The sequence below is a fragment of the Epinephelus moara genome, chromosome 9 (genome assembly GCF_006386435.1).
Source record: "Epinephelus moara isolate mb chromosome 9, YSFRI_EMoa_1.0, whole genome shotgun sequence".
NCBI classification, from domain to species: domain Eukaryota; kingdom Metazoa; phylum Chordata; class Actinopteri; order Perciformes; family Serranidae; genus Epinephelus; species Epinephelus moara.
The window spans coordinates 26162605-26189044 of record NC_065514.1 but is presented as its reverse complement, the minus strand read 5'-3'; the positions used below and the strand labels follow the sequence as shown (position 1 = coordinate 26189044).

Genomic DNA, 26440 nt, shown 5'->3' with positions numbered 1-26440 from the left:
ATGTTTCGGGTGAACACTGGGGGGCGCTCTGCTACATGAAATCACCCCGACAGAGGCGTCAAGTTGGGCTTCATGCAAACATCCTCAGCCAGAGGTGGAGGAAGTGTTAGGATCTTTTACTTACATAAAAGCAACAATAAGACAATTTGTCAGGGTTAGAAAAGGGAAAGTATAAAGAAAAAACACCATAACAAAAAATATAATAGAAACCTGTACTCTCTTCCTGTGTACAAATGCTTCACATAAAATAATGATAAATTAACCCTAGAGTGTTGCACAGTGTCATTTTTTCTCTTTGACCTTTCAGCAAAATGTACATTCAAAAGTAAAAGTACTCATTATATAGTGCACTATCAGTGTTATTACATACTATTGGCTTATTTTCAATGATGCATTAATGCAGTGTATGTAGCATTTTAATGTTGTAGCTGGTGGAGGTACACTGTATATATTATTCATAAAGTGGCAGCTTAGTCAATACTGTATTATGTTCTCAGCTGATGTTTTATACAAGGGTGTAGGTTTTGTTTCAGCACTGAAACAAGTAAGTTTGACAGTCCTCTGCCAGGAATGTAATGTTCTTCATTCTGGTGAATCATTGTGCACTGATTTGTGCCTTTTCTGCTTTAATTCATGGTTTATATGTCTTTAACTTTGTCAAAATGCACTTTTGGGGAATGTGTCCATTGCATCCACCCAAAATCAACACCTATGGTTTTGTATGTAAACTCTTAATCTTAAAAGTAACTACAGCTGTCAAATAAATGTACAGGGGAGTTAAAAGTACAATATTTCTCTCTAAAATGAAGTAGAGGTGACGAATAAAGAAGGATAAAATAGTAACATTTAAGTCAAGTACAAAGACTTCAAAATCCTGAAATTTGTACAAAGTTTTTTTCTTCATAAATGATTATCAAAACTGTTAATTAATAATACTTTCCTGTCAATCAACTAATCTATTAATATCTTTATTGTTTCAGCAAGAATACTCAGTGTTGGCCAATGTATATCAAGAGAAAAATATTTATATCAGTTACTCTTCTCATGTAACAATGAATGTGAGGAGTGAGAGATGCATAGGAAATAGGTATTTACATTTAAATGACATAACTAAAAGCAGCTCCTGTAACATTTTGATAAAATCAGTTTTATATTAGATATTATATAAAAAAGAAGAACTGATGATCAAGTATTTCTTTGTAAAAAGTCTTTATTTTTGTACATAAGATTCAGTTAATTCTGTGCTGATGAGGACGCATACAGTCTGACAAACCAGTGCATTACAATGAAGACTTCACAGCAGTGTAGAAGGCTGGGGTGGAGCTCACGACTCTCACCTTGCGCTCTACTCTTCCTCAGACGTCAACAGAGGTGCAAAATCTGAGAAAACAATCCCAGACCACCTCAGGCGAACAAAGTGAGACTCGTGACTCCACCCTCGTGCATAAGCCTGATGTAGCCATATAACAGTTCTGTACATACAATTTATTACATGTGCTTCATGTCAACAGTGGAGAGTGAGAGCTAAGGAGTGTTTCAGTATGAAAAAGCTGCCTCCTCTTCTTCTTCTTCTTCTTACAGTCGTCCCTCAGCTTTATTGTATATCAGTGAGGGGGAAAGTTGAGGAAGAGGCAGAAACCCAGTCTCCCCAATATACAATATAATCTCTTTTAACACATTGTGTAGCTGTGCAACTTCTGGACACAACACAGAAAACCTAAAGAATAACTTTGTAAGGTATGGGGTGATATGGGGTGATACTGAGCCCTAAAGCTTTGTGTACATGTGCGTCTACACTACAAACCACCTACCAGTGAATACCATTTCCTTAATGGCAACTGCTGGTGAATGGTGACATATATTTCCACACTTCCATTTTGCAAATTGAAAAGGCTGAAATCAAAATATGCTACAGTTGTGTCTCGTCTCAATAATGTGAAAGCCTCAAAACACAGTCATTCAGGCTTGAAACATCACGTTCAATCAAATAAAAACCAAAGTAGTGGATACAAACCCTCATCTTCGTGTACATTTTCAGCACAGAATAATTATACTTTCAGTTTTTCATCAAAATATAACAATATTTACATATTTGCATCAGCGTCGAAAATTGTGAGATAGGCCAGATAATTTTCTTACACATCAAATGTTAATGTCATCATTCATGATAGCACCTGAGCAAAGTCATCTTCTCTGACCAATGATCACAAAAAAAACAAAACAACGGATAACATCTCTTAAATTACATGAATTATAGCAAACACAATTATGTACATTTTTAAGCTTTACATTTTTGAGCATTTACGTATATTTACAGTACAATCAAAGTTTTGGATTTAAAAGGCGCATCTCTCTGTATCTCTCAGTAACCACGGTGACACTAATTACAAACATTTTACGTCGGAGTCGGGAGAAGATTTTTTTTTTTTTTAATTGTTAACTAAGATTATAAGTGTAAAAAAATAAAAAAAATATACAGCCTGCACTTTGTTTAAAACTAATCGTGTGTTCAGGTCAGTGTGTTAAGCCAACATTTTGAAGTTAAGGATGTGCCACGTTATACTGTTAAAACTCAGAAAAAATACCAAATAAAAAAAAAAGCTATAAAATGCTAAAAAGGTACAGTGTCTCATTAAAATAATCAAGCACATAAGCTGTAAAACAAGAGTCTAAGCTGTCAGACAGGCTGCTCCAACACACGTAAAGTTCACATATTGTACGTCTCAGAAGTGGTGGACCTTTGGACATTGTTGCTGTAATGGCATAGGAAGTATGTGAGGTGGCTTAGGCGACGTTTGATCTTCATACAGAAAAACCTGAGTACTTTTTTCCTCTAAAGCTGGAGTGCAGCTATTGTAGCTCTTGTGATTTTGTAAAACTGCCACATGTAACACGGATATATGCTACTTAGCCAGCAGATGCCTGGTAAATGATGGTGTCTTTTTCCTTCCTGGTTCCTCTTCTTGAACTGCTTGACCTGACTTGATGTACATTGTATATCTGCAAGAAAGAAGCTGATCCAGAACAAATGCTATTTGCAAACACTTCAAACACAGTGAGTGCCAAGGACTAAATATGATTAAAAGAAAGCGTCTGTTTAAGCACTCTCTGTGGATGAGTCCATCTGAATAGCCCCAGTGTTGTAACCTTGTGTTCAAAGCATTAAAGGACAAAGGTTGGGTAGTATTTGCAAACAGTATTTGACCCAGGCCTGCACAAGAAGCAGTGAATGTGTTTTCCAGGTCGTTTCTGTGTCGTAGCGCCGAGGTGTCTGTGGGTCTTTTGGCATCTCCTCCGTCTGTCCGACTGTCTGTTTAAAAGTCTGCCTGTCACTTTGTGCGACCTGATGGCTCTGGAAGCAGTCAGTCACAGAGCTGCTTGCTGCTGGGTATTTTAATACCTCAGTCCATCATGTCCTCCTTTGAGTAGTCCCTGGATTTTCTCTTGAAGAAGCCCATCTGGAAGAGCAGAAAGCTCAGTTACAAAACAGTTACTCTGTACGGATGTGAATCTTAACTGTCTATAGTTAAGGATAGATAATTATTACTTATTATTAAAGTTTCCCTTTGTTGCTGAGAGTAACTACAGGGGAGAAGATCAATACTATTCTGATTTTGTTGGCTTAGTTTAGCACAAAACTACAGATTTTCAAAATGATTTTTTTAACTTAGTTTTTGTCTAGATTAACAAACAAAAGTAACGTGTAAATTAGTGAGCTTAAGAAGCGCTGATAGGTAGATTTTTTTCATGTTTGGACATAGCCAGGCTACCTGTTACCCTCTGTTTCCAGTCTTTATGCTAAGCTAAACTTCTCCTGGTTAGCTTTATGTTAAAGGGACAGTTCACTCTAAAAATCAAAAATGCATATTTTTCCTCTTACCTGTAGCTCTGTTTATAAATCTAGATTGTTTTGGTTTGAGTTGCTGAGTGTTGGAGATATCGGCCATAGAGATGTCTGCCTTCTCTCCAATATAATTGAACTAGATGGCACTCAGCTTGTGGTGCTCAAAGCGCCAGAAAAATACAGCAATGTCTCTTTCCAGAAATCATGACCTGGTTACTCAAGATAATCCACAGACCTTGTTTTGAGCAGGTTCATGTCAGAACTCTTTTTTTTCTACTAAACTACACCCACCAACCATATCACCGCACAGGAGGAAGTGTGCATCTACTCATGGAGGAGAGGCTCATGCTCTTGACAGGGTGAGGTGTAAACATTAATGGCGTCCTCCTTGGCTGAGCTGTAACATTAGCTAGCTTAGTGGTGCTCGGTGAGCTAGCAGTAGATGCATGAGTCCCAGACCTCTTGTCTATGAGTAGATGCACACTCCCTTCTGCATGGTGAATAAAAAAAATAGTTCCTACATGAAACTGCTCACAACAAGGTGTGTGGACTATCTTGAGTAACCGGGTCATGATTTCTGGAAAAACACATTGCTGTTGCATTTTTTGGTGCTTTGAGCACCACAAGCTGAGTGCCATCTAGTTCCATTATATAACAGAGACAGCAGACATCTCTATGGCCGATATCTCCAACACTTGGCTCAGCTCACAGCAAAACAATCTAGACTGATAAACAGCACTACAGGTAAGAGAAGAAATATGTATTTTTGATTTTGGGGTGGACTGTCCCTTTAAACATACAGACATGACAGTGTTAGTCTTAGATAAAAGTCTTCTAATTTATCTTTCAGCAAGAAAGCAAATGACTTTACTTCCCACAATGTTGATCTACTCTTTTAAAGTCATGACATATTTATATTCTATTGGCAAGATATTACAAGGTATTAGAAGATTTGAAACACTCTGCAGTCTGACTAGGGAAATAAATTACCTTCCAGAGGGCGAAGATGACAAGTGCTAAGATCAGCAGCCCTATCAGGATGCTGATGATGATGATCCAAATGGGGATTCCTCCTAACGTCTCTTTAGACACCTGGATCTTCACCTGATTGGCACACACATGCAGAGAGTAAATGTACACATGCTTGCAAACACACACAAGCATACAATGACAACACAAGCACACAATACAAAAACTTTATGACTTACGTTTCTGGTCCTGTCACTGCTGCTCAGCTGAAACAGGTCTGTGTTTCTGATCCCCAGCGTGGCATTTACCAGCATGTAGAGAGTGGTAAACTCACCCTGTAAGATAAATCTCCTTTAAATGTGTATCCATCAGTCCGACAGCTGTTAGTCGCGCTGCCTCACAGTTCTTCGCTTTGACAAACCAAACAACAACATACCTTGATGAATGTAGGTTTCCACACTCTGAATGTAACGTTGACCTGACTGACTGCAGCCTCGGGGATGGAGCAGGTAAAGGATGCACAGTAGAGGTTTCCACAGTTCTGTGGAGCAAATCAAACACACACAGTAAGACAGAGGCATACACACTTACATAGAGGTGTTTAATACAGGTGGCTCAGAAAAGTTGGTCTTATTGCCTGATGTCACTGCTAACCATGCCTTAAAAACACTCCTCACATCAGCAGTCTTTAGAAAATAAACCCACAAAAAGACTCATCACTCACCAGCAAGAAGACACTGAGAGTTTCTTTCTTTGGATTGGGATGTACAACTTTCGGGTTAATATTAAGAGGGTTGATCCAACGTTCTGCATCACATTTCACCTGGAGAGGATGGAGAGGCAGATGTGAAGGTGGGTGTGGCCGTTTAGATACACTTTCATGTCCGCATGTGTGTGTGTGTGTGTGCATACCTGTGGGCTGGTGGTGACTTTTGTCAGGTACAGTAAGTTGTTCTGCCGAGGCGACAGGTGAGGATACATCACTGTAAGGTCAAGGGGTGGAGTCACTATATTACCTGACTTCTCCACCTGAACAGATGTGAGATGAAGAGGTAGAGTGAAAAAGAGAAGAGATCTCCATGTTACTACGACACTGTACCGTATCTGGTATACTAAACAAGCAACGTCTGCATTCAGCTGTACAGTCTATGTTCATATTAACACATCACAGGATATGATGTCTGTTACCGTGTAGCTGATGTTGACCTCCTCTCCAATTATCTTGGTGTCATTGAATGCACTGGCATACTGTTCACCCTCTTTTACAACAACGTGTTCATCCACAGGGCGCCTGGAAGATGCATAAAAAAACAAAAAAACATTTATTTTCTGTTCTCAGTCAGAACTTTAGACACAGACAGATACTTGATGGATGAATTGAAGTGAAAGGGGAAATCACTGAACAACAGCAAAACTATGTCACAACATCCATTAACAAAGTGTCACAAAACTTGTGCAGTATAATTCAAATCTCGTTATCCAGTTGTATGCTCAGTACTTCCCGAACAGACAGCCCTCTCTGGCAGGGAACTGAGCTAAAAGTGAAACTTATCAATGCTCTCTTCAAAGCCAGGCTACCGATTGGTAGTTTGTTTGTGTTAATGTGTGACTTTGGTGAATCTGAACTAACTGAAAACAACACTGATGAAAGCAGCAAGAGTGTGAACTAAAACAGTAAAGTTGTCAGCTGTAAAACCAAAACAATAAGATGAAAGACGCTAAAACGCTCAGTAACGTTGAGGGGAACTGCAGAGTTGCGTATAATTGTTATTAGACCATTCTTCAACTATGGTCAGTAATTTTTTACACAATAACACATATTTAAGAAAATGCACTGATACAATATTTTCAGTAAAATACCTGTCAAACACAGGTGTAACTAATTACATTAATAATGTCTGAATTAATACATGAATATCATACGGCAGTCATTAATGTTATTAGAAACACCTGTTCTTTTCCTCAAAGTTAAAGCGTTCACCACAAAAAGGACTATAGAGACCAACACTGTGGCAGAGCAGCAGTATACATGATCGGTGAGAAACGCACAATAATTATAACCAACTTGCTGGTTCAGTAGTATCTCCACAGCTACTCACACTGAGAATATGAGTCCAGCTTCATACTTCACAGGGATGGAGATTAGCACGCTGTTGTCATGCAGGGTCGACTCCAATTCTTCACTGTCACTGTGGGATATTTAAAAACAAAATTATACAATTCCACAAACAGAAACAGAATAATTTCTTTAAGACAAACAAAAAAATTGAAACACTGATTCTCTCACCTTGTAGCTGTCACGTTGATCTGAATAACCTCCTGGACATGGTTGGGATTTACTTCAAATTTCACTTTGAAATCTTCCTGTGGATATTAGATCACATCACATCTGTAATTAGCAGTTGTAAAGATAAAAATATATACTGTACAGGTTGTATGTAGCCTGATGAATGTAATGTATGCTGAGACTAACCTCTACATTGCTTCCCAAGAAGGGGTATCCAACAGCACACTCCACTTTTGTGTTATTCAGGGTGCATGCCATCTCTGGCTGTAAAGTAAAACAAACATCATCACACATATTGCTTCAGTCTATACACACTAAAGTGATGCAGACAGATTATTACCAGAAATCTTACCTCTACTTTAACATAATTGATGTTCGGTGTGAAGCTGAGGGCAACTTTAGTGTTGTATGCGTTGTCTTTGCTGTTTCTGATGTTGATGTTCACGTCAAGCTTGTCTTTGTTTGTTTTGATCACCATTCTGAAGGAGTGAATTAAAAACAGTCAGCATGTGTGGTTGTGATGCACACGTCTCCCCACAAGGGTGCAGTCATGCACCAGAGGGGGTTTGCTGCTAATAAAGTCTAACAACCATATTATTGTTAATACCTGTGCTGTGAGACATTATAACTAAGATACAGTTCATGATATATGACTTCAGTATACAACAACTGCATAACAACAGGAGGAGCACTTCAGTGACCATTAGCTCTTTCATTGTATTTAAAACAGACTTGAAAAATGTGAACACATCCTCCTCCATGACCCTAATCCACTTACTGTGTGACACTTGGCTCTGCTTTGAGAGAGAGGTCAGCAATGCACTTCTCATCGCTTCCACAGTCAACTAAGGGAATCTACAAGAGAGAGACGAACATTTTCAAGAAGTGAAATCTTACAGTCGTCCAACAGGCAAATATGTGTTTTGATTATTGTTACTTAATTTGGATGTTTGAGCTTCACTGTGCTGAATGATGTAAGTGCAGAGTCTGACACCAGAGAGATGTTTTCACATTAATCTGCTAAAGAAGGAAAGTTTCTCTGTGATGACCTTAAATCAGAGTTTAAGACGATTCATACGTACAAGCCCAATTTTCTGACATCACGACCAGCTTGGAGGCCAATCATGGGCCAAAATGTTGCTTACAATTTACTCCAACCCACGTAATCTGATAAAGGACCTCTCAGTAAAGTAGGAACATCCTGTGTAACATCCTATTTATTTTAAACTTTTAAAATGAACAATATGTCAAAGCCAGGATTGATGCCTGGCTTGGTCTCACTGTAACACTTACTGTAAAACTTTTTCTCACATGCCTCCCTGGTGAATGCAGAAATCAAAAACAGATAAAATCATGATGAATTGATGTAAAACGGCGGCACGTTCAACAAGAGAAAAACTATATGAAAACACCTGTTAACAAACTCTGCCACAAGTCACGCAGTATAATCCAAGTCTCATTTATCCAGTCGTATGCTCAGCACTTACCAAACACGTGCATTTTTGCTAAAACCTTACCATTAAAAACATGCACAAGCAGAGTTTAAACAAACACACTTGCCCAGCTGCATTACTTGTATTGAAGTGTTTTAAATAGTAAGGTTTTTTATCACAAATGCACATGTTTGGGAAGTGCTTAATGCACGACTACATAAATGACACTTGGATTATACTGCATGAGTTGTGTGAGAGTTTGTAAACAGATGCTTTGATATAGTTTTCTGTTGTTAAATGTGGACCCTTTTCACTTCAATTAATCAGGAATTTTCTTGTTTTCTTTATTCTTCATTTACCGTGGAGTGATCCAAGAAAAACAACATTTTCTTCACAAAGTCAGTGTAACACAGGGTGAGAAACTGATATACAAATGATCAATTTGTGGGTGAAGTATTCCTTTAAACAGTCGTATATTTTGAGAATATACTGGTATGTTGCTGGATTATGTACTCTGTAGATGTCGATCAGCGACAAAAGCCCTGATGTGTTTAATGAATATAATAGGTTATTGTATATATCCAAAAACAAATTGTTCTTATAAATTGTTCTTCTTATGTTTTTGAGGTAGCTGTAGATAGAAATAATGCAGCCTAATACAACAATTCTGCTATAAAACCAGACAATCATGACGGTTATAAACTGAGAGGCGTTAATTTAACTGAATGGTTAGTTTGGAGGCTGCAGTTTGTGGTGCTGTTAAACTGTATTGTGTATACTGACAGCTGTTTCTATCATTTTGTCCACCCCATTTATATCATTGAGCATAGGCTATAGTCTCAGCTCCCAGAGTTATTTAGGTTATATGATTTGAATCCCCATAAATGTGACATACTTAAAACGAAATGATAATAAAACATATTAGAAGATAAAATAGATTTTAGATTTTTCAATGAGGGAGAACCATTAGACTTTATTTTGTGGTAAAACAACACATACACAAAGTAATATTTAACACAAAGTATCTTTATATGCATTTATACTATTTCTTAAATATTGGAACAACAGTACGTCTTCAGAAGCCCCTCTGAAGAAAGGAGCAGAGGAATGAGAGTCAGGTCAGCTGCTGTTGCTGCGTATTTGTTTGTACCACTGACTTAAAACGATGCACTCAGATGACCTTCATTTCCTTTGCCTTTTCCCCCAGAGTGTTTGAGGTTTGTGGGTCACAGTCATATTTGTTCTCATTCTCAAAGCTTTCCCACTGTACCGTTCAGATCAACAGTGTCCACTCTCCCAAGAAAGGAAGAGGGACTGGAATATCATATGCAGCACAATGTCAAAAGAAAAACTTCCGTTTGATGACTTCCTCTTTCTGTGTGTGTGTGCCGTCTCCTCCTTTCAATAACAATAACAGGAGACGTTCTTATAACGCTTCCTCGCATGTGCAAGTAAGGCCTACGCTGCTATGACATTATCTGACACTGAGGAAGTGTCAAGCTCATAAACACATCACATATGGTCCTGTGTTTAGAAATGAGGGTGGTGCTGTCACTTGTGTGTGCTTCACACACTCAGGCTTTAATTGCATTCTTTGTTGCGTGTTTAAGCTGAATTCTCATGTAATATTTTCTCTCTTTATCTCTCATCACTCATTGCAACAATTATCTGGAGACCCTCTTGTTAGAACAACTATGAACGTGGGAGCGTGGGAAGACCGTCCTGACTGTTGGTGTTGAAACACTAATGCAGTCTTGAGGAAACACTGAAGGATGGCATTCAGCTGTTGCAGATGCTAATGTAGTGTAACAGCAGCAACTTTGGAGCCAGACAAGAACACCCCACTTCTCGCTCTTGGATTAAAAAGGCAGACAGATGGAGGATGTTTGAGACGAGTTTCAAATCCTTCCTGTCTGTGAGTCTAAATCTTCTGCTTACTGTTATTTGGCAGTTCACACTTTAAGTGCTGAGAGAGACACTTATAAGTGATATGAAATAATGTCTTACTGTCTTATTGATGGATCTGGGAAGGCTTTCATCCAGGACGGGGCCTTCGTCCTCATCGGCTTTTTCAAATTCCAAAGACACCATGAGGGGGTCACGGAAGTCCAGCCGGGCCTGCAGAGGAAAAGGGGACAGGCGGAGCCAACAGAGAGGGGTGAGGGGAAGAAAGTTAGGTATTAAAAGTTGAAAGAGGGTAAAGAGGCTATAAGTGAAGAAGCCCTTAAAGACCCTTCACACCCATGGCCCACCCATACAGGTGTTTTCACCTATCTGGCTGATTAGACCTCAACTCAGTGCTATGTCAGCAGGTACAGACCATGCTTGATTGACGGCTCCCTGACTCTCTTGTTAGTGTTGCATCCTATCTGGTCCAAGTCCTATCATTCAGACAGAACTTTCACTTCAGTCTCTGAGTTGTACTCTAGATTTGGAGATATGCAGAAGTGCAGAAGTGTCAACAAACCTGTGAAAAAATGGCTGTAAAGCCTCCATAGCTGGAAAAATCATCAGATTGATGTTGCACCTAGGGCTGCACCAATCCGACTTTTCAGTTCCGATATCAGTACCTGGGCTTTGGTTGGCAACGGAGCACCAATCCGATACCAGTGCTTAATTGTTAGGTTGTATGCCTCACTGTATGGAAGTGACTTGGATCATTCTTTTCTCTGTTGGGCAACATCCATTCTTGGAACCCATCAGCTGTATTCGGCGTCTGACTTCCGGCAGACGGCGATACAGCCTCTGAGGGCAGGCCCCCGATTTTTTTGGCATTCTGGTTTGATTTGGGCGGAGCAGGCAAATTTCCATTTCCGACTTCCGTTTATATATAAGTAAATATGCTGAACCATTGCGATGGATTCAGAGTTTGCAGTGACGCCAATTATGGTCCGCCTTGTTAGTTCACCGCACAGAGCGTTTAACCTGGCAACAATTGCAGCCAGCTCAAACGTGATTGGTCAATATCACGCGGACTACAAACAGTCTACAACCGGAAACCAGGGCTCTTCCGCTCTTCTTCCGGAGGCAAGATCTCCGGGGTTTGCCTACAGACTCTACATTCACTGAATGTAGAGTCTGTATATAGAGACTATTAAACATTGCTGTCCTAACTTTCTAAAACAAAATGTAACAAATGAATACAGAGATACTGAGCATAGCGTTAGTTCAGGCAGGACACGATGTCAAGCTCAGCTCACATCCCAATCTCATTCAGGGCACCCTATTTAAACTGCTCTGGCCTGCCTCCTGTTGCTGCTTCCTCTGCAAGCCACTTTGCAACCTGCCTCCACCCCAGCTCCTCCTTTTTCATGTTGTGTCTGACTTATCAATGTCATCTCTGTTTGTCATAATGCTGCTCTGTTCTGTTCCTGGGGGGATCTTTGCTGCTGCTCTCCCTGCCTTAGGCTTTCCATGTAGGCGCATGGAAGGGCAGGGTGGTTTGCTTTCTTTGCCTCAGGCTTTCCTCATTTGCATGTGGAAGGGCAGACAGGTGTGCTCTCTCTGCCTTATGGCTTTCCACGTAGGGGCGTGAAAGAGGCTTTCTGCGTAGGCCCAAGGAAAGGCAGAGAGGCCCCAGAACAGAGCCATACCACCAAATATAATACTGCAAATGGAAATAAAGTTTTCTTTGACTTAAGAGTTCCTGACTGAAATAAATCTATGGAACTGCTATCTATTATGAAATAATAAGTTGTCCACCAGCAACTGGTGCACTGTACAAAAAAAAAAAAATCTAAATTGACCAGAAATACAATTCAAGTGTAAACCTTTAAAATGCAGAACAATTTGGGACAGGAATTAAAGTTCCACTATAAAACAATACAACTGCATAAAACGAGAAGAAAATGCAATGTTCCTGCGCGCTGCTGGCACATTATGTAGTATGCATATTAGTAATCAGATGTAAACATAGAATTGAATAGATCGGTCCATTTGCCACCCATACCGACCCAGCTATTTGAGTCAGCATCAGTCCGATCTCTGGTAACAGCATCTGATTGGTGCATCCCAAGTTGCACCAGAAACAGATGTTGTGCTGATACATCTATTTTTAGCACAAAGCTTGGCACCAATATACCACAAAGAAGGGCAAAACAAATTCAAGGTCAGGTAATAATGGTATGCTGCTTGCAGGTCTCTGAGGCTGTACTTTGGCACAGAAATGCTTTGAGGTAAATGCTAACATCAGCATGTTCACCATGTTTAGTTTAGTATGATAGCATTTGCTAATTAGCACAAAACACAAAGTCCAGCTGAGGTTGAAGGGAATGTCATTAGTCCTGCAGGTATTTGGTCATAAACCAAAGTATTGAATGAGGTAAAATCTTGACCTGATGATGGTGTTTCATAAAAAGTTACTACAGGTCATCCCGAGGGGGGCGTCAGTGTCTATGACAAATTAAACTGCAATCCATCCAATTGTTTCACAACAAAGCATTCTACCCCAAACCACAAATGTTAGCCTCATGGTGTCGTTAAAGAAAAGTTAGAGGCTCACTTAAGTTAGTAAGCTTCATCCTCTGGGCACTAAGTATACATGTACAAACTTTTGTGGCAATCCATTCAGCTGTTGCTGAAATATTTCAGTCTGGAACAAAGTGGTGGGCCCACATTGTCCTCTCTAGAACCATGACTAAAAAAAGTTTAATCAACCAGAATAACTGGAAAAACCTGTGAGGGGGTGTGGGCCCTTTAGATCATTGAAACATGAAGACAACATTTGGAGGAACGGCTTCATGTTGCAGTATGTAATATTGTATAGGAACAGTAAGGCACAAAAATATGAGGTTTTCCTCAGCCTGGGCCAAATTATGATTAAACCCGTAGAAAGAGTCCAACATGAGGAACACGTTACATCTTTATTCAAGCATATTACTGACTCGGAGCAAGACACTGTAACATACTGGGAGCATTGCTTCAGCACACACTGTGTGAGAGTGACAAACACTGTTTTTTGGACATTAATTCATTTGTGATACATCTGCTTTTGGTTTGTTGTCAGATCTGTTGAGCTTTGGCTCTGGTCCATTTTGGACTCAGGTAGGACAGTTGTGGGGCTTTTTGTGTTCGGTACAAATTTACTGACCCTTGAGGACCTCTCTGCGCTGGACTACGTGGGAAGTTTGTGCACAAACTGGCACACTAGAACAGAGCAGGTATTCATGCTCTGCACACATAGCCGCAACAGCTGTTTCCACTGATTAGTTCCTCTTTCTCTCGCCTGGAGGCAGCTAATCAGAGAAATCCGTTGCTGCAGCGAGCGACTGGAGTGAGAGACTTTGTACACATGGCTGTAAATGTCACATCGCTGGAGACTGCTTAGCTTTACAGTAGGTGGTGTAGTTGTAACGTATAAAGGTTTCAGCTGTGATGAACGGTCTGTGATGTGCTTGTTAGGCCACTTGTGGACATCTCCCTTGACCTGGAACGTCACTTTGTCACATTTCTCATTCCCTCTTTCCTTTCTCTCATTCTCTCTCCATCTCTGCAGCTCTCCAAAATGTCTACAGATAATTTATCACTCAGAGCAGCACGGGGGTGTACTCGGCATGCTTTGATCAGGACGGGTCTGTTTCATGTTAAAACTAGGGTCTTCCTGCTCTGCATAAGACTTCTCACAGCTTCGTCCTGTCTCCTTTCTGGCTCAAAACACCATTAACATCTCCAGCAAGCCTAGATTATAACTTTCATGTATGAATGCCACAGAATTTGAAGGAATCCAGTTGATCTGAAGACAGTGTCTGGTAGATGCTAAAAATACAATTTGGGAATTGATTATGTACAGGTAAGAGGCCCTAACTAACCCCATGTGTACATCACAGAGATCAGAATACTTGCCGACATCATGAAGGTTTCTTCCACACATTTTCTCTCTCTGTCTTTGATGGTGAAGATCCTGGTAATCTTACGATCACTTTTATCAACCGAGCCAATGAATGAGGCCCTGGCTTTGGCACGCAGAGCATCCAGAGTCAGACTGTAGCGGATATCTGCAGGACACAACAGATAAGAAACCATTCAGTACTGAAATAACTTCGACAGTGAGAAGGTGAAAAAATGAATGGGATGCTGAATGGCTCACCTGCATCCGCATCTACATCCTGCTGATCAGATTTGACACGGTAGGCAAAACACACCTCAGTTTTCACACACACAGATTTGCGTCCGCTGTGTTCACACTGAGCCTGCTGCAGGTTGATTTTAACGGGGTCAAAAGTCATGTTGGCACGGAGCTCTGCGACATCTCTGGACCTGGTGGAATGAAAGAAACATGCCAACTTCTATAAGACACAACTGTAGCTGTCATTGACACTGTACGTGTGTGTGTGCTGAACTGTGCACTTGCATCAACTTTCTCAAAAGGAGGAACAAGAAACGGATGCATCTTGAGTGCACAACTTGGCCTCAACTCTCTATTCAACCGTTGAGCTCTCTAAGATACAGCCAACAGTCCAGGAAGAACAACCGCCTGCTGCCAAATCCTATTTAAACTCTAAGTCACTTGGGAGATGGAGTTTTCACACAGCTTAGCTGAGCCTCTGCCAGTAGAAACTGTGGGAGAAGGTCTGCCTGGGAAGTTAAATCATGATGTGGGCTGATGTTTCAAAACTTTGTGGGTTCAAGTCCAACAGAGAGTAACAGAGAGATCATTAGGAAGTTGTTGGTCTCAAGCTTGCAAGCCCAGTGGGACGTGAACAGCTGTCTAAACCCGAGTAAGACAATGCAAAGCGGACATGTAAGACGATGTCTCCGGGATACGGGTGCTGCTGCTGGTAATGATTCAGGTGGAATGTATAGCTTTAGGAGTGAATGTTTGTATGTGAGGATGGGCCGTGTCTCACCAGAATAGTGACGCCCCTCCCAGACCTCCTATGGCAACATCAATGATTCCATCTCCGTTTAGATCCATGGCTCCATGTATAGATTGACCAAAGAATTTCACCTTTTCACCGTCCCCACCTGCAGGGATACGCTAAAGAGAAACAAAAAACCAATTAGAGGACATTAAGGGAAAATTCTGGTTTATTTCAGCTTGGCATATTTCCCATAAATGCAGCTATTGTGACTCTATGGCTCGTGCTATCTTTGCACTTGCCCCCTCTGTTGTAGAGCCTTACACAGCTCTCCAAATAAACATGACCTTTACATGCATTATTTCAAACGCTCATCTGAGTCTTGCGGAGAATAAACAATGAAATGAAATGCAAAGGACGACCCCCACATTTATGGGAAATATGTCAGGGTGAAATATACCAGAATATTCCTTTAATCTACAGATCTTTATTTGTTAGTAATGGTTCAGTGGGTGGCACTGAAACTGTTCTTACCTGTACAAACTTCTCCTTCAGAGACGTCTTATCTCCATGATAGATGTAGACGGCCCCTCGGTGGTCGTTCTCAAAAGGCGCACCGATCGCCACGTCATTAAACCCGTCAAGGTTGAGATCCGATACAGCTGCAATGGCCGTACCAAACCGGGCACCACATGGTTCATTTTTATTAGTGCAGGTGGCTGTGTGGGCAGTACAGCAGGACTGATTGAGAGGCTTTAAAGTGAACTCGTGCTTAAACTGGCCGTCCTGGTGATGCAGCAGAGACAAAACAAGGAGACGAGGAGAGACAACAATCAGTGGGTGCACCGTCACAATCTGACACAAGCTGTTTTAATCAAAGACACCCAAAAATAACAAATTTCCTTTAGAATTAATCTTCTTTACCTGGTTGAGCTTGTAGACGTAGACTTGCCCTTGCTCGTCTCTATCCGTGCCCATGTACATCGGAGCTCCAACCAAGAGGAGATCTGTGTTGGAGTCTCCATCCACGTCGACAGTCTGCAGCACGCTGCCGAAGTAGGAGCCAATCTGCAAAACAAAACAACATTAGACAAGATGCAAAACCATCACAGACAAGTCAATGATAATTTGGAAAACAGAACGACAATAGAGTAAACACAACAAAACCAAGACAGTACAATGTTTAAAAAAGACACAACAATGTTTCACAAAACACAATAACACAACAATATTTCTATTTTCGTACTGCATTTTGTCCACTATGTTGTTTTGCACCTCACAGCCACTGAGCTTTTCCTTCTGTTTAATCTATCTCTGTGCTGCTGTTACTTGAATTCTCCCTCTGGGATCAATGCAGACTTATCTTATCTAATTTAAAGTCTATTAGGAAGTTCAACATCAGACATCCAGTTTGCTTGGAATATGAACACAATCTCAAAGTATCATCTTTCAGCTTTTCAGAACGACTGAAGAAAGACGTCTTTACTGCAAAAATACACTGAGAGACGGAGGCCAGGCCGTGCACTTGTGATGTGTGGATCTGTGTTTGTTAAAACCTGCATCAACCCCGCCCCTTGTAAGAGCCAATCCGCTGTGCTCAACCTGCAAACATATATACGTTAATCAATGACCTGAATCCAACCCACAGACCTGCGCATTGGAGCTGAAAGTTTCTGCTACTGACCATCGCTAATAACAACCCTCTTGCTTTGGGCTGTATTATATGTCATCTCCAGTGAATATGTAGGAATACAGCAAGTACTCACCCATCTTTTAAGCGGTTATGTCCTGAGTATGATCTCTAGTGCACAGCTGATAGGTACAGTGGTTTGTTTAAATGGCACAATGAATGTGTATATTTAATGGTGGTGGGGAAGACTAATGATACAGCATTAAATTGTCATATTTTGCGTGGCTATATTATATTGATACATAGATGCCAAGTATCTTTTTTTTTAATTATAGAAATTATTAATGTTACAAATAAAAATTAAACCCTTGGAAGCCTACTAGAATAATAAAAATCAATTGCTTTTTAAGTCCACTAGATACATTCTGCGCCAATAAAATTAACTTAAGTGAGATGAACAGATTAAAAACGTCATAATAATAATAATAATAATAAACTTTATCTATATAGCACCTTTTATACAAGAAATGCAGCACAAAGTGCTTTACAATAAGGGCAGTATAAGCATTGAGTGCTTCACATGAAAATAGACGTAATGGACATAAAACAGACAAGACAATTCAACATAAAAGGACATGTAAAACAGTTTTAAACATGGATTACCTGATTCATAAAATCAAAGAGTTGTAAAACTATAGATCATGAAATCAAGTAAGATTTTTAAAAGAGTTGCAGCAGCGTGAAGCTCAGACCTGTATCAGGAGAGTCAGAGCTAGTTAAAGACTAAAGTGAACAGATCGTTTTTAGCTTTCTTTTAAAAATATTTAGCGAGCTAGCTTCCCTGATATCTATAATTAGTGCGTACCTCTTATTACATAAAAACAGAAATTGAGAAAATGTTTCCTTTAGAGACATAATTTCAGTTGATAAAAGATAATAGATCTTAATATATGGCAATATGTCATCCCAATACTCAAACAGCATATTGCAAATAATTTTAAAATCACAATACTATTCTATTGTGACTTAAATATTGTGATAATATTGTATCATGGGGCCTCTGGTGATTCCCACCACTAATATTTTACAGATTCATTGTGGACGGAGAGATGCTCACTTCCTTGTTGTCTGGACACAGGCCTACATATTCTCACAGGGAAATATTTTTGCGAGCACTATGACCGAAGAAATTTAGATATGTTGAAAATTTGGCAGATTTTCCTGATGAAGAACAAAAACACCTGAGCACAGCAGCGTTGATGATAAAGCTGCTTGCTATATGTGTTTGAGAGAAGCAGAAAGAGACAGAGAGAGAGACGGAGATAGGAAAAGAGAAGGTGGAAGGGGGACTATTGCACAATGTTTCTTACTCAGACCGCTGCTTTGTCACTTAATGACCCATCTGCCTAAAACCCTGGATATTTTCTATCAAGTTTACCCAAACCGCCTGACCCACAGGTCAACCCACGGAATATATGGGTTGTAGTTTGACCTTTGCATCACTACTTGACACCAAACTGAAAAAGACTCACCTGTTCTCCTTTCAGTATCTGTGAGACGACAATGTTGTTGTTTTTGTCAAGACGATAGATGACAACCCGGCCTGTGTGGTTGTACCGCGGTGCACCTGTGATGTACAGCACTCCCTCAGGGGTGGATGCTGACTGAACATCATAGCCTGAAGAAACACATGCATACACAAGAACACACTGTATCACACCAATGCACACATAAATATCACCAGGAATGTGCTATATGTTCCAAACACTTAATGACGTCATGAGAAAAACACACTCTCTTTGAAGGATATTTTTAAACGCTTCTTTAGCCAGCTGTTTACGTCTGACTGTGTGAAGGGAAACTATAAAACACTCCTCGAAACTGGCAGGAGCACACACAAACAAACACACACACTCACAGTGAAGCACACAAAGGCTATGCAGTCTGCAGTCAGACCATTAGGTACGGTGCCAACAGCTGAGTTTACAGTACGCGAGCCTGGACCCACCAGTGCTCTTTCTAATGACATGTTGATTAAATAACTTGATATTAAGATGCTGCGGTTGCTCTACGAGCCATAAAAGGCAGCAGGACGGAGAGAAAAGCCTGTGTGTATTATTTATGTGACACACTGAGGGAGGCATCTGCTGTCAGAGTTAGACAAATTACATATCTTACTCCTCCATGCAACAGAAACTCTATATTTATTCTGCAGCTGTAAAATTTCGCCTAATCTCTTGAAAGATCTTATTTGTCTCTATGTTTAACACAAAACCACTTGGCTCAGACAGAGTTGTTCATGCAAGTGTAAAAGCTGTGTTCTCTTTGTTTCATTCAGCTTTTTAACAGGTGTATGTTTTTGTATTTAACATTAAATGTTAATAAAAACATGTGCAATGGGCAGAACAACCTGCCAGCTAGAAAACTTTTTTTTTATTGTGCTTTTCATTCAAGTGACTGTGTGCATATCTTTGAGCCCTGTATCCATTTATAACTACACCTCCATAGTTCATGTAGGACTCCATCGCTCACAGTAAGAAGCTGAGAAAATATTTTGTTAGGGCCTTTAAGTCTTTACGAGTCAACTCACCGAGGTACCCAGCAAGTCCTTCGTACCCGGCCTCAGTCTCTGGGTCGTAGAACTGGGTCTTCCCTGGAATGATTGTTCCTCCAGCAGTATGCATTACTACTGTCCCATTCCAGTCATATGCTCCCACTGCTCCCAGTAACACACCTTCCTATGGGAGACAACAGAGCTGATATCAGGAACAGTGGGATATGAGATTAGAAGAATCAGAATATTTCTGTTAACTGTCATCTTTGCTGTGGTCCTTCACTTAAAGATATACTCTGCAGGATTTTCCCTGCTTTAATACAACAAACTATTTTTTGTATAAAAAGATGAAAGGAAATCCTTTTTCAACATTCTTTTATTGAACAAAGTGAACATTAAGCTGAGCACATAAGGCACCGATAAAAAAGAATGATAGTTACATTTTGCAGTGCAGTTTGCTACCGATACTCTCTCTCAACTAGCTTAAAAAAATCCTCGACTGCAATATACAGTGATTCAGGATATATCCGCAAATTGACACTGCAATGACAATAAAAAAATGATTTATTGTTGAGCCCTGGTATAAAATCGCTGTTGGTGCCCTGTAATATTCTAAATTAATCTTGTGTGTGTCACTCAATGTTAACTGTAGTTTAATTGTGCATGTACACAGATATAACGTGTGTATTTGGAGATGCTGTGTGCTGTTAGTCGCCTGTTTCTCTCGAATGCCTAAACAATTAACGTATGAATTGAATGAAAAGATTGACAGCTCAATCTATAATGTAAACAATCATTACTTGCAGAGTGAGCACAACCTCTTAAAAATATAGACAAAAGTCAATAACGTGGATGAAATAAAATATTGTAGAATAGAAGACAAAGCCGAAAATAAAAAAATCTACGTAAATCATTTTGTCTACAGGAAATAGAGTTATCTAATAGGAAGGGGAGGGGTCACACAGGATATAACATGTATCATTAGTCACAATGAACTGCGTCAAGAGGCTCTTTCCCTCTCCTAACCCTTAAAGCGAAGCCTTACGTGTTCAGCACACAATGGAGCGACTCAGTTTAGTTGCGTCTAGTTTCGCTAAGCTCAATGAGCCGCTGCAGCGCGCGCATCGATTGAGGAGATGATAAACATGAGTCAGTCGCAGGAAGAGATGCGTAAGAAGCAAGTATGTTTTAAAATAGACACAGGAAATACCTAATGAATGAACTCTAGAGGCATGTTGTTTTAACAGTAGTGAACAAACATCTGATTCAAGCTTCCTCGCTGTCTCTCGTGCTGAACATGCCTCGTGTCTCTGTCCTACTCTCATGCAATCAGATCATACCCCGTCAGTGTTCAGTCTGCAGCCATGTGAGGACAGAGAGCTTCTGTGTCTGGAAACTTCAACTGACCGTGGTGAATCACCAAAGGGTTGGAGATGCTTTAGAGATAACTCTATGGCACTCCGTCTGGATGAGTTCATTAGCTGAGCAAACATCCATGCCAACGCATACACTCGCACGCAGGCACATAAAATAAACAGTTCCTTTAAACTAAACGCCTACAGACATATAAACTTTACCTTGATCTAAAGATAGACACTCGTCTCTCATTCAGCCTGGGTCAGTGACTCTACAATAAGTTGCTGACATTTACTTATATGGTATTTGTGTATTCATCTGACATAAATAATTAGATTTAGACTTACTTTAGAAGTATGTGCACTAAACCCAGCTTGGGACATCTCCATCTCGAAGGAGGAGGTGAAATTGCCGGTTGTAGCTGAGGAAGGAAAAGTTCATTTTAGACTTATCATATAAAAAAAACAGTACATAATGACATCTTGTTAGTATCTCAGTGTCACTTTAACAGTCCAGTGTGAAGGTTTCAGCTGATATACTGCCAGAAATGAGTTGTAATATTTGTATGTTTTCGTTAGTTTATAATCACATGAAAACAAGAATCGTGAACATTCGTGTTTTCCTGTCTGCCACCATAGTTGTCCTGCATGCTTGGCACACGGGAAATGTTTCAGTGGGACTTTCAACTCATCTCTAGATGCCATTAAACCCTACAGACTGGACCTTAAATGATAAAGATTAAAAGGGTATTTGTGTAGATAAACAGTGATTTGTTTAAAGAAACAGGGACTAAATTAAAATTAAAAGATTAAAAGAAAGGTTGATAGCGCTCTCATGTCTTTACAATACAGATGAAGCTAAATTTAATCCAGACAAAAACAGAAGTGAAAAAACAATGTTGTGGTTTTACGGTGAGTTCTGTGCAGCAACTATTTCTTGGTATACAACAGTCATAAGTTTAAGATTAAGATAAACTTTATTGTCCCAAACAGGAAATTTATTTTGGGCACATAGTGTGACATAGCTGCATAGCAGATACAGCCATCATATACAATCAATATTCACAGTAGACAACCATGTAGTATAGCAAGAATGCCGATTTGAATAACATGAACCTGGTGTTCTTGTTTTGTTTATCTTAATCTTAATCTTAATAAGGCTACCCATTTCCCCGTTTCCAGTCTTTATGCTAAGCTAAGCTAGTCATCAGCCGTGCTAGCTCCATACTCCACATACAGACATGAGAGTGGCATCATTCTTCTCAAAAAGAAAGTGAATAATCTTTAAAGTACAGAATGATTTTGTGTGATCCAGTGAGGTGTTGCTCATTATTTTCTCTACATGTGTTCGTCAAAGCAGTGCTGAGAACAGAAACACTACCATTGCTTTAGTCTGTCAATGGGATGCTGTATTGTTTTGTTTAGAGTCTTTCATACAACAGATTCATTATACTGATAATTATATGATGTTTTTTAAATACACTGATTTCAGAGCCAGGCTAGCCATTTCCCTGTTTCCAGCATGTATGTATAAAGAGAACTGGATACAGCGCTGTAGACAGGGACCCATTCATTCCTCTGAAAGTTGCTCAGTGGGGCATGAAGCCAAAAAGTCAGATTTCCTGGATGTAAAATTAGCCTGGATCATCTGCGTCACTGGACCCATATAGCAAGGGCACGAGAGACTTTGCCAGCCAAGCAACTAACTTTCGCCTGCTGAGCTGGCTACTTCCAGTTTAGCCCTCCACTAACTTGAATGGAATAAAATGATATAATCGTGTGGCTCCTCTGGGTTTTGAAATGTTAACAAACCACATGGATCAAATCCTGATGGTGAAACGATGAGTCATTTTGCTCAAAAACATTTATCCAATGATTTACAGACGTCTCTTTCACCATCTAAGTCTATGGTAAAAAGCCTTCTTGGTCCCAATGGCATCATGTGATGCACACTGAAGTTGTAGTTACACAGTTTGGCCACTAAGTCAAATTGGCTTCAAAGTCTGTCGCACTCAGACATGTATAGCTGCTCATGTGTGAAGACATGATTCACCTTGTAAGTAAGCTGTAACCCTTACCCTAAACCTCAACTTAATCGCTTCTCTTTTAACTGAACACTTCAAAGCTAGCTAAACACTAGTTTAGCACTTTCTTCTGAGCTTACATCTCCAGATGAAGGAGCGAAGGGTGCTGATCATGGACTGATGGTGGGCGTATCATGTAGCTAGTGGACAGGTCACGTAGCTGCTCCCACTGCAGCTATACCTACTCAGGTTTTCAGGCTTTCTGTTAAGCTAAGCTAACCGGCTGCTGGCTGTAGCTTCATATTTACTATACAGACATTAAGTTGGAATCGATCTTCTCATCTAATGCTCGACCAAAAAGCAAATTGGAGTATCTGGCAAAATGTCAAACCATTTCTTGTATGAGTACTAAGGAATGTGAACATGTGAGTATGCATTCATGTGTGACTATAGGGACTATATTTACCTTCCAAGGCAAAAATCTTGCTTCCCAAAGCATCCACAATGCTCAACAACGCCACCTCATCAGACACGTTGAAGAAGTGGTCATGTAACGGCTGACTGGAGATGGACGCGATCTCCTTGATGAACTTCTGCACTTCTTCTGAACTTTTGTTCTGACGATTGTAGTCTCCCAAAACCTGGAATACATAAAAAAGAACTACCTCAATAATGTCAGGGCTTAAAAAGTATGACTGAGTGACAGCGTGAGTGACTAAATGATTTAAATGACCCAACAGTTCTGATAATGGTCAAACAATTGTTAAACTGTTCAGTACATCTTCCCCTGATTAAATTTAAACAATGCTGCTTTTTTGATCCATCTTGTTATTTGACTGAATCAGCAAATCTAATGGATTTTCTGGTTGACTGAACTGATTAAATATTTATGAAACAGTAGTTTGTACCCACAGCAATGCCAAACCTCTCGATGTCATCATCATCACACTCTTCGATGACCTTGTCCAGATTATGGAAGTCATGTGACTCTCCGTCAGTCACAATCACCATGACTTTCTTCACCCCAGGTCGTGCTCCACGCTCCGGCATGAAGGCCTCCTTCCTGATTGGTACATCATTTTCAATATTCAGTCACAAGTAACAACTTCTGGAGCACCTGATAAAACTCTCCCTGTGTTTCTCTTTTATAATTACGGTTTATGGGGAAAATGCTTTTTGGGTTGCAGGGGATTTTTTTTGCTGCAGAGTGGCCACTGGAAAAAAATAGAAACAAGGCTGAGCGGTGTTCCTGGGAGCCTGCTTTAAAGCAACAAATGCTTTATGTAACATTTTTCACATATGTAGTCGTACTACCCAGCAACTGTAAACAGATGTAGATGTACAAAACCAATGGGGTTCCCCTTTAAGCTCAGCTTTCACTACAAGGTTTAAGCTTGGAAAAATCCATAACATCCACTATGCCTGACCAGATGAATGCTGGACCAATCAGGGAAGTTCTGCTGGATAGTTTAGGAAAAATCCTACCAATGACAGCAGTGAGCAAAGTGTTTGACCAGTAAGAAGGCTTCATGTTGATGTCTACAGGGTCTGGCAGGGTTTAATAGCCATTTCAAATTGACTGGACAATGGACAATTGGATCTGAGTCCATTGTCCAGCCAACTTGAAATGCCTATTAAACCCTGCCAGACCATGATGACTGAATCAAAAACTGTGGCCAGGCTTGCCCAAATGAAGGGGAGGGGTTAATGTTGAGTACCTGGCAGTATCAATGCCCAGGAAAGTCATGGTCTTAAAGCCCGTCTGCTGAGGAAGTTCTTCGACGAAATCCAGCAGAGCACGAGTGTTGTCGAACTGGCTCAAATTGACACGGTGAGTCACAGTCTCACCATAGGACACTATCCCCACCTGGGAAACAAACACACGCACGCACGCACGCATGCACGCACGCACGCACGCACGCACGCACGCACGCACACACACACACACACACACACACACACACACACACACATTCTTAGAAACGTTATCCTACATTAAATTCATTTTTCCTTTTCTCTCCCTTTATGCTCTCCTCTTCTCTGCTTCCCCTCCCAGACAGTCTGCTGAGGATGTGGTTGGGTCTGGTGGGGTTGATATGACACAATGTTCTTTATACAGAAGGCAGAGGACTTCAGCAGCCATGGAAGATGTGACTTACAACCACCGGGCTCCACATTGAGAAGACTTTCCAGTGTTTCCCTCTGGAAAACTCCACAAGCTCCAGGCCAGATCAATGTAACCATAATAAAAACTAACCACCCATCCGAGGAGCGATCCAACACAAGTGGACAGAAATACACTCAAGGTATAACTTAATAGCCAAAGGCTAAAATTACTCTAAAGACTAAAAAGGCTTCAGTTCATAAAGTCTGCTTTATGAAGGACATCTTACAGTTTTTCATACTGTTGGCACCATGTGGAAAATTCCATAAAGGAGGGCACTTAAGTCATCAGATATAATATAATGTGAAAAATTGAGTTGGCAGCAGACAGCTTATTCCTTCATTCATCTTTTTTTTTCAGTCTAATCTTATGTAACCCATTTATCCAACCATGTTTTATTCCACAACCTGATGTTTAACACTGTGTACACCTACTGTATATGTTTTAAACAAAAATATTTAGTCCTAACAGCAATTAAAATTATAATCTTTTCATTCATGCAGCTGACCTGTGAGAGTTTAGGTCCGATCTCAATATTCTCAATGAAACGTCGCAGGAAATCGATGATACTGGACCAGGGGTAGATGCTGTTTGATCCATCCAGAACCATCACAATGTCCAGCTCCTGCCCACACTCTGGAACAAAGCCAGAAGTCATACTTAATCAAATTACACATTTGGTTTTTGAATTCTCTGCATGAATTTACAGGGGGTTGGCCCTATCTACCCAAATTATACATTTAGTCTTTGAGCTCTTCTAAAGATAGATGTCTGGTCTCACTTAAATTGCTGATTTCACTCCAAAGGCAGAAATTAGATTATACGACACATCCAGTCCTCTTCCTGTTTACTTGTGCCCACAGCAGACTTACAACAGTAGCTCTGAATCAAAATGTAATCATGTAGAGCAGCGGTTCCCAACCTGGGGGTAAGGACCCTCACAAGGGGTCACAGATTAACCTGAAGGGATTATTAAAAGAATAGGACATCTAAAGTAAAAACAAAACTCTAATCTTTTTTATTGAATTACTGTTTAATTTTAGGGTATTCTACAGGAGAAGTTCAGCCTGTAAAGCTCACTATTTAACATGTTATACAACTGATGAAGAGTTTAATAATGTGAAGTTAGGAACACAAGGTATCAAGTCTTTTACATCACAGAAGTTGTAAATGTATGTATGTGTATGTATGAAGTAAATGGCCTAAAAGAGGCTCATTTCACTGTCCGTTATAACTTCAAATTTCATGCTGAGACCTGAAGAATTCAGTTGGGTTGTCTCATGCAGGTCAAGAAAGCAAAACACTCTCTAAAGGCTGCACAATCTCTCATAAACTGTCAGCTTTAACATTAATTCAGCATTTATCAAATCAGTTTAAAACCTG

The 26440-nt window shown here is 40.2% G+C and overlaps 1 protein-coding gene across 1 annotated transcript in view; it reads right to left on the bottom strand.

Annotated features, from left to right (window-relative positions):
- Positions 1-1198: 1198 nt before the first annotated feature.
- Positions 1199-26440, bottom strand: part of itga1 (integrin, alpha 1) — a 63409-nt gene continuing 38167 nt past the window's right edge. The window contains exons 6-30 of the mRNA XM_050052545.1: positions 25566-25693; positions 24612-24760; positions 23806-23956; positions 23360-23534; positions 21218-21291; positions 19551-19698; positions 18493-18638; positions 16255-16398; positions 15865-16116; positions 15379-15509; positions 14619-14788; positions 14375-14526; positions 10541-10651; positions 7879-7955; positions 7453-7579; positions 7287-7364; positions 7101-7177; positions 6913-7002; positions 6002-6104; positions 5726-5842; positions 5538-5636; positions 5250-5354; positions 5053-5148; positions 4835-4948; positions 1199-3458 (exon numbers count right to left, since the gene is read on the bottom strand). Coding sequence (XP_049908502.1) covers positions 3402-3458; positions 4835-4948; positions 5053-5148; positions 5250-5354; positions 5538-5636; positions 5726-5842; positions 6002-6104; positions 6913-7002; positions 7101-7177; positions 7287-7364; positions 7453-7579; positions 7879-7955; positions 10541-10651; positions 14375-14526; positions 14619-14788; positions 15379-15509; positions 15865-16116; positions 16255-16398; positions 18493-18638; positions 19551-19698; positions 21218-21291; positions 23360-23534; positions 23806-23956; positions 24612-24760; positions 25566-25693 — 3071 coding nt within the window. The 3' untranslated portion in view covers positions 1199-3401. The remainder of the gene's footprint in view (positions 3459-4834; positions 4949-5052; positions 5149-5249; positions 5355-5537; positions 5637-5725; positions 5843-6001; positions 6105-6912; positions 7003-7100; positions 7178-7286; positions 7365-7452; positions 7580-7878; positions 7956-10540; positions 10652-14374; positions 14527-14618; positions 14789-15378; positions 15510-15864; positions 16117-16254; positions 16399-18492; positions 18639-19550; positions 19699-21217; positions 21292-23359; positions 23535-23805; positions 23957-24611; positions 24761-25565; positions 25694-26440) is intronic.